At 45.1% G+C, this 9,093-nt stretch overlaps 1 protein-coding gene across 10 annotated transcripts in view; it reads left to right on the top strand.

Moving 5' to 3' along the window:
* The window catches only part of IPO11 (importin 11), a 317,498-nt gene that overhangs the window by 36,930 nt on the left and 271,475 nt on the right, over positions 1-9,093 (top strand). For 5 of the 10 annotated variants that reach the window (XM_025204020.1, XM_025204018.1, XM_025204021.1 and 2 more), the window contains one exon: positions 6,757-6,900. In XM_025204020.1, coding sequence (XP_025059805.1) covers positions 6,763-6,900 — 138 coding nt within the window. In that variant the 5' untranslated portion in view covers positions 6,757-6,762. Of the gene's footprint in view, positions 1-5,720; positions 5,741-6,756; positions 6,901-9,093 lie in introns of those variants that run through there. The other 5 variants (XM_025204023.1, XM_025204025.1, XM_025204024.1 and 2 more) reach the window with 2 other exon arrangements.

Genomic DNA, 9,093 nt, shown 5'->3' with positions numbered 1-9,093 from the left:
ACTCCCCCAATGCCTGCTGGTCCCCTCTGACTAGTTTGTAAACGGCCACTAGATCCCCCCTCAGCCTTCTCTTGTGGAGGCTGAACAGGTTCAGGTCCCTTAGCCTCTCCTTGTAGGGCCTGCCCTGCTCCCCCCTGATCATGAGGGTGGCCCTCCTCTGGACCCTCTCGATGCTGTCCACATCCCTCCTGAAGTGCAGCGCCCAGAACTGGACACAGTACTCCAGCTGCGGCCTGACCAGTGTCACATAGAGGGGGAGGATCACCTCCTTGGACCTGCTTGAGATGCATCTGTGGATGCATGACAAGGCCTTCCTGACCGCGTCCCCACACTGTCGGCCCATGTTCATTTTGGCATCAACAATGACTCCAAGATCTTTTTCTGCCTCGTCACTGACAAGAAGGGAGTTCCCTAGCCTGTAGGTATGCTGCTGGTTCCTCCTCCCCAGGTGCAGCACCTTGCATTTGTCAGTGTTGAAACCCATCCTGTTCTTATCTGCCCGCACCTGTAACCCGTCTAGGTCCAATTGCAGCCTATTCCTCCCTTCTAGTGTGCTCACATCCCCCCACATCTCCTTGTCTGTCATCCCTGAGAACAGTCTTACTCCATCCTCTTTGGAACCACCCTTCAGGTAGTCGAAGGCTGCTATTAGATCCCCTCTCAGTCTTCTCTTCTCTAGACTAAATAAGCCCAGGTCCCTCAGCCTCTCCTCAGAAGTCATGTACCCCAGCCCCCTCACCATTTTTGTTCACCTCTGCTGGACTCTCTCCAATTTTTCCACATCCTTTCTGTAGCGGGGGGCCCAAAACTGAACACAGCACTCCAGATGTGGCCTCACCAGTGCTGAATAGAGGGGAAGAATCACTTCCCTTGATCTGCTGGCCATGCTCTTACTGATGCAGCCCAGTTTGCTGTTAGCCTTCTTTGCAAGAAAGACATATTGCTGGCTCATATTCAGCTTATTGTCCACTGTAATGCCCAGTTCCTTTTCTCTGCTGTTTACCCAGTCGGTCCCCAGCATGTACTAGTGCATGGGATTGTTCTGTCCTAAGTATAGGACTTTGCACTTGTTCTTATTGTATCTCATGAGATTTCTTTAGGTCCAAATCTCTCACACAAAGAGTTAAACTCTATAGATCAGTGAAAACATAATACTAAGTGTCTCTCCGTGCATGAGCCCTTTTTTCTGCTTCCCTGAGCAAGCAATCTGCTGGAACCCTCTTTTTATTCTGACATGTGGGGCCAAGAGTCATAGAGTCTTGGCTGTTTTGCAGAGCCTGAAGATTTCTGTCTCCTCCTATGTCTATTTCCTGGACTTTCAGAGGGGTTATTTCTGCCCCCGGCCCTTGCTCCCCCTGGTGAGAGTTAGCATCTGTGTGGTTCCCTGAACCATATACCTGTTTTAAACTTCTGAAAATTAGGAAATGCAAAATTAAGGTATTTGCCTCCTGTGTGTGATGGGTGACTTGGCCAGAGGTTATGGAGAGATCAATACAGTAGTGCAAGAGGCATTTCGGAGGGTAGAGAGTGAGCTGAACTGGGGTGGTGAGCAGGATGGGCCTGTAGAGACTGGCTTGGTGTGCACCTCAGGTTACATAATGCAGGAAGTGGGTCATTCTTAAATAAGATGCTGTCTTTTATATATGGGTAGTAACAGGGGAGTAGTCAAGCCAGACTGCAAGAATCAGTACTTTTATGCCATTAGGGTATAAAATGTTAATGGCATAGTGAAATGGAAAGACAGAGGGTGAGTTGCATGTGACAGTAGGCTTGACTGTATGTTTCAGGGAATGGTTAAAGTGGGGTGGAAACAGAGATATCAGTCTTCTCTAACATTCTTAAAATTACTGTAACCACATGTACTGGCAGATATTTTGGAGTATAGAAACACTGGTGATTTTTCACACCATTGATGTTGGCAAATATACCCTTCGAGCCTTTCAGAGCATGACCATAATCACCATTCTGTCATAAAGTGGCTAAAGGGGTGAAGAGCACTTTGGAATTGCATAGCTGTCCTTGTCTTGTCTCACCAGCATCTCAGCCACAAAGCTATGTAACTACCACTAACTCAATGGACACTCACTTTTATAGATAATACTTCTATTTCTGTTTACAGCAAAATCAAGAGAGTTCAGTGCTAACCTGAAGTTAAGATTGCTTGATGCATCTTTCCAGAAAGTTGAGTTTAGCAGAAACTCAAACTTCTGAAAACCTGTAAATGAAGAGTTAATAGTCACAGCTCTGCAGTCATAACTTTGCAGACTTTTAGCAATGCCTCAGACTACCCGTCACAGATATACTCTCAACTATGGCTTTGAACCATACTACCTTGTAGTCACACATCTGGTCCACTTCATAGCAACATCACAAACCCTGAATTTTACAACCCAATTCACTTTTCTACACACAATGCCACTAAACACTATGTTAAGTTGTCTTTCACTAAATCCAGAGATCATACTTACTAATCTAATTTCTTCACAAGCAGGAGAGTTCTGTGATTTGCCACTGACCCAGTCTAAACAATAAAGTACTGAAATCAGTCAAAGTGATCTTAAGGCAGTGGTTGGCAACCTTTTAAGGCGCCAGGCTGGATTGACCAAGGTTGGGGCAGAGATGGGCAAGTGAAGGGAACCAAGGACCAGGCAGCTGCTAGCATGTTTCCCTGTGGTGGCCCCAGAGAGAGTGCCTTCTGCTGAAGATTTCTGTTCACAGATCTGGTGAATTTGAAAATGGGTGGGTTTATCTATCGCTTCTTGGCCTCTTGTCGGCTTAGATCAGGTGTATAAACTATACAAGATTTGGGTCCATGCTAGTGGCTGCTGGGTCCTAGTGCTCACATTCACCCACCTCCGACCTAAACTTTGTCAATCCAGCCTGCAGCCTTAAAGGGTTGCCAACCGCTGCTTTAAGATCAGTTCCCAACCCTGTCTTAAGGTACACATGTATGCAAGCAAACACATGCATGCTTGCCAAGCAGAGAGGTATGACCCACTCAGATGACTTCTCATCACGTTCCTTCTGCCATTCAGTGCAACAACATCTAATGTGGTGAGTGTAGCCAGAGTGCAGATAATTCTCATTAGCCATTCCTAGCTCCAAAGCCCCGAGTTAAAGTCATGTGAACTTGACCCAGAAGGGCACAAGATGTCCCTTGGCAATGATGAATTTAACAAAGGTTCTTTTGGCATCGAGCACTTCTAAGGAAAAACATTAGAAGATGCCTCCTCTAAAGGGTGCTGTAGCCAGATCTTAAATAGTTTATGGATAAATACATCAATCTTCAAATTCACCCAGAAATTCAACTAATGCAGAGTTGTAATATGCTGGCTGTGGGAAATGCTGCTTAACAAGGACTGTTTTGCATTTGACAGCAGAATTTTTAGTAACTTTCAGTTAGAATCTAAAGAAACTTGCAGCATTCTATCCAACAACATCAAAGGCATGGATGGACTTTGAGTTCTGCATTTAAAAGAAAAAGTTGTGAACTGAATATGAAAAAGCATTGTTGGTTACAGCTGTTGTCTGAGCTAGTGAAGCCTACAGTACCTTTGTAGTGCAAGTTTAATTAACAAAAAACATAACATCTCAATTAAGGACATATATTTCATTTGCTGTTTGTCATCTGCTGTGCTTTCAGCCTACCAGAGACTGAAAGATGAGATGTAAAGATGAAGATGTACATTCTTTGAATTTTGCAATTGAAACCTTGTTTCAAACTAGTTTTCTTCTTAGGCTTAAAAAAAGGTTGCTAGTACAGTTGTGGCTGTTTGAAGAAAGCAAGGATCTCATTTATGAATTTTTTTAGTTCAAAAATAAAAGGAAAAATAACTTCCCTTGAAGATACTGTAACTTCTGTTCTGCTCTGTGCAGATTTTATAATATGTTTATAATATCCTCAGCACTGTCTAGTATCTGAGTAGACTCATTCCTCCTTCAGTGACTCCCTTGTAGTTGTTTTTAATTTGCACTCAGATGATCAAAAGTTACTTTCTTACCTAGGACCTGATAAAGAATGCCTTGTATATGAAAGCTGTCTAACCATGTTTATCCCAACCATGCAGTTTGGTCCAGTAAGAGAGATTGCCCACAACAATCCTTACCTCTCCCAACCTTACCTCACACATTTTCAGGTGTTGTACAAAATTCCAGCCATAGCATTTAATATTCATTACTTATACTAAAGAATACTAAAAAACACCTAGATTATTATAACAGATTTAACAGTGTTCTGTCCCCTCCCTCCCCACCTTTTTTAATGTTGTATCTAATAGTACTAGGATGCACTGATAGAGATTTTGGGAGCCAATACTGATATGCCTGCTTAAAAAATGGCTATCGGCTGAATTCCAGTACAGCTGCATGCAGCTGGTAAGTCTGTTGTGATGGAAGGGGAGGGGGGAGGGAAAGAACATGGCAGGGTGGCAGATCAAAGCCCACATGGTGAGGGAGGGAGGGAGTGGGTCTGATGCTGCCCTGGGGGGTGGGGAGGGTATGGGATGGAACCGCAGTTCATCTGTGGGGAATGGGGGCAGCTCCCACCACTGCACGCACCCCCAGGAGGGCATGGGGGGGGCGTGTGCCCCGGGGGTTGGACCAGGGCTGTGCTTGGGGTGGGCAGTGGTGATGCTGGGAGGAGAGCTATGGGGGGGCTGCAGCCACCCCAGATTTCACTGTAGCTCCCCTCCCAGCGCCACCACTACTCGCCTGAGTGCAGCCCTGGCTCAGCCTCTCCACCTACACCCTGGTAAGAGCCTGGTACAGCCCTGGCTGCAGCCCGCAGCGGTAGCCCCCTGCCCCTGCTACACAGATCCAAAAGCACACGCCCCCACCCCCACCTGCCTGCTTAAGCAACTCCCGGCATGTGTGCAGCGCCGCCCCGCCCCCCCCGAACAAGCCATGGCTCTGTCCTGTGCCTCACCCTGCTGCAGCTGGGCAGCACCTGTGCCTGCCTCAGCCCCAGCTCCACTCCCTCACTGGTGGGCTGTGATCTGCCCCCTGCCATGCCTCTTCCCTCCCCTCTCCCCTTCCACCACAACAGACTTACTAGCTGCACTCAGCTCTCCAAGCTGCTGGGATGTTCTCCTTGTTCCCTGGGTGCTGTGCTGCAGCTGTGCACATGTGCAGACATTTATTGGCCAAATTATCATCCACATCAGGCCGATTTCCGATACAGTCAATTTTCTTTATATTGGTGCCGATCTGATATTGAACCCATGTATCGGTGCACCTTTAAATAGTATTATGTGTAGTCATTATTGCTGTTTACTTGCAGTAGTCTGTTAGTTTCTTTTTTTTCTCTGAGCCTTTGATAGCAGTAGTGGAGAGAAACTCTGGGTGATTGAGCAGATCTTTTGGCAGATGTAATCTCTTATATCGGCAGCCAGCAACCATTTTCAAGCTGTGGGCTGGAACAACCAGGCTCTTATCTGATGTGGACTTGGGTGGCTTCTGCCTCATGTCAGCAGTGGGAGGGGCTCTGCCTGTGCCACCACTGGAGTCAGGCACCTGGGAGCTGTGCCTATGTTGCTACTGCTTCTTGTAGCCCCCTGCTCCCAAGTCCGGGTATAAGTATAATGTCCAGCTGGTGGGGAGCTGGGGCAGGGCTGGGCAGCTGACAGCTGTGTCTACACTGCAGCTGGGAGGTGGGGGGAAAGGAGAAGAGACAAGTGGCAGCTTTCAGCTGCCTGGCTGTGACAGCTCTCCACAGCTCGAATCTGTGTCCATGCTGCAACAGGTAGATATGAGCTTTAGAAATGAATTATATGAAGTGGGTCAGTATCTCTTTTCAAAAACCTTTAATTCAGAGTAAACAGAGTTTACTGTTTAATATTAAAGCTTTACATCTGACAGAAATCATCCCAGGGTATGCTGTGCCTTTAGTGAATGTTACAGTTAATTCCAGGTTTGCATATAGCTGGTTGTGCTTCACAGAACAGTAACTAATTAAAAAAAAACTCTTTAGAATTCCTCAACTTTAAGTCTGTGTATATGGAGAAGGCTTGCAACCATAAATTGTAGATTTGTTCTGCTACTAAACTTCTGAAACCTGCATGCCCTCAAGAGGACTCTCAAATGAGTAAATGGCATGTTGAAAGCACTTTCACAGTTCAGTGTTCTCTATCAAGTTAGCACCAATTTCTTCATTTGTATTGCTTTATGCTGTTTTCCCTCCAAATTCAGGATGTAGTCTGTTACAAGATTAATATGTTGACTACTGAATTACAAGACAGGAAGCTACAATAAAAAATATAATCTTAACAGTTACTTGAATCCTGGTTTCTGTTAACAATTTAGAAACAAGTGAGTTGCACCATGTGATTTACATGCTTGTAGAAGAAACAGTGTTAGAAAGGGAAGCTAATTTTGTGGATTAAGCACTAAATTGGGACTTGGGAATTTAGGTATCATGGTGCCACAGACCTCTTGTCTCACCTTGAGCAGGTTATTTGATCACTCTGTGCCTGGGTACTGTGCTTGTGAAATAGGGTGTGATGCATTACCTCACCCCCTGTGATGTGATGGAGAACTAATTTATGGAAGTGAAGTGTTTTGATACAATGTGTCTCTGAAAAGTCTGTATTTCTCTTTCTTTCATTCTTAGTACTTGATTCTGCAAGGTAATGAAAACCTAGTGCCTACTTAAGTGCTTTTCTGGGTTGGGAACAAAGGGCTCTTCATCTTGCAGGGCTTAGCTTTTAATGTAAATCTTTTGTACTCTAATACTTTTTCTTTTTTAATGTCTTTCATCAGATTTTCATGGATCTCAATAGTGCCAGCACTATTGTTCTGCAAGTCTTGACCCAAGCTACCAGTCAAGATACTGCTGTACTGAAACCAGCTGAGGAACAATTGAAGCAGTGGGAGACACAGCCAGGCTTCTATTCAGTTTTGTTGGTAAGTGGAAATAGAAAATGTTTTAATTGCCACATTTTGTATAATGTATATTTTCAGTTTCTATGGTTCACTTTTTCCTTTGTCACCTAGCTTATTTTTGAATAGGAGGCTGGATATTTGCTTACTTGCACTTATTTCTACTTGGAGGAAATCTTAGTCATGCTTTTGTAATGAGGCTGAGGATGGTTCTTCTCTCTACATAGTAGCAAATAAGCCATTTTAAATAATGGTTCAAGAGTTCTGATGGCCGATACTCTGTTTTCAGTGACAGCAGTTTTATTTATTTGTGCCTTTAGTGAGTGGGCAGTAGTCTCTAATATGTTGTACCCTCAATACAGAGGTAGGGTAATACTAGTATGTACTCTGCTTCTTTCTATTCTATTATTTTTTTTCAGAAGAGTTTATTTTGATAGAGAGTGGCTTAGGTAAGTGTCTGAATTAAATAAAAAAGTTGTTGCCATATGTCAAGTTGTAGTAAAATATGCCTGTGGGCTAAATCATGTTATCTGCAAAGAAAAAAAAAAAAGGATTGCTAAAATAAATTTGACTTGCTATTCTTTTGGAGCCAGCTTAAGGTGGTGAGTGGCTTGGCTCTTGTTGGATGCTGAGAGAATATGACCTTTTAAGCTTGTAAAGACACAGGTCTGAATAAGTTTCACTATCTGAGTAGCTGGCAAAATATATAAGCTCATTAAAAACAGCTACTGTAACAGACCAAATGTACTTCCATTTGAAAAAGACACTAGGGTTGATCTGGTGATTTTAGTTAGTAAGCTATGTATTTATACCAGGCAAATTAACTGGAATGATAAGTTAAAATAATAGAACCTCTGAGACATTACAATATTATAGTGTAATGAGCATGATTTCTGCAAAGAGAAAAGCATTTTTCTAAGGTATTAGAATAGATTGAATGTATCAACAAAGCACTGAATAAATTAGTGGTTGGCATGGCTTATCTAGACTTTCTACATGCCTTTTGAAACAATCCCTCACAAAGGGCTACTAAAAAAAAAAAAAAAGCTAAAGCTTGGTCTGCAGTAAATACTTAACTCGGATAAGTATATTGGTCAGTAACGTAGTGTGTGGTGGGGTGGGAGGTGGCAAGCAAACACACATCCATAATCAATGCATTTATGCCAGCAAAAATGCTAATATTTGTGTCTGCATCTGGGAGAAAATCCTTTTTCCTGATATAGTTGATTCTGTTGCAGGTTGGTTTAAGCTATACTGAAGGCAGGATAGATTTGCATCTTATAGATGGAGGTCTATCTAACTCTAGGAGGTGGCCAGCTGATTTCGCAGGGAGATCACATGGCCAGTCACCATATTCATGGGCTGATTGCAGTGTCCTCTCCCTTCTCCCTCCCTCCCCCACAACTCTGATTGGCTTAAGGGGCCCCAGTGGTCTTGCCCCTCATTGCTGATTGGTTGTGAGGGCTATCCATCACATGTCTTCTTCCCTCACTGCTGATTGGTTGAGGGCTGTCCATCATGCAACCCCACCCCTTGCTACCAATTGGTGGGAAGGAGCATGGCCACATGACAGGCAGCCCTCTTAGCCAATCAGTGTAAGGGGTGGGGGGGTGACAACCATCTTGTGGTGCCCTTCATGCAGGCAGTTCTGACTAGAGTTGCGCCAATACATTGGTCTGATACTGGGTCGGCACTGATGAAAAGAAAATTGACTATATCTGAAATTGGCCTTTTGAGGCTGATAATATGGCCAATAAATGCCCGTGCATGCATGCAGCCACAGTCCAGCACGCAGGCAGCAAGGAGCAGAGCCCGGCAGCGTGGAGTTGGTAAATCTGTTGTGGTGAAAGGGGAGAGGAGAGGAAGGGGCGTGAGGGGGACAGATCAATGCCCCCTCATGGTGAGGGAGGGAGTAGGGTTGGGGCTTGGGTAGGTGCTGCCCAGCTGGGGTGGGGCAGGGCGAGTGCAGGATGGAGCCTTGGCTTCTCGGAGGGAGGTGTGGGGGCGACTTACACTTCTGTGCGCCGCTCGTCTGGCGGCTTGTTCAGCGGCTTCTGTTGCTGCTCCTTGTCTGGGAGAGCACTGGGGGGGGGCATGTGCCCCCGAATCTGCATGGAACAGGCTGCAGCTGTGGGCTGGGGCCAGGGGCTGCATTGCACTGCACTTGGGGCAGGCAGTGGTGGCACTGGGAGGGGACTATGGTGGGGGCTACAGTGT

This window comes from Alligator sinensis, unplaced genomic scaffold, assembly GCF_000455745.1.
Source record: "Alligator sinensis unplaced genomic scaffold, ASM45574v1 scaffold862_1, whole genome shotgun sequence".
Classification (NCBI taxonomy): domain Eukaryota; kingdom Metazoa; phylum Chordata; order Crocodylia; family Alligatoridae; genus Alligator; species Alligator sinensis.
This window is presented reverse-complemented; position numbering and strand designations above follow the sequence as displayed.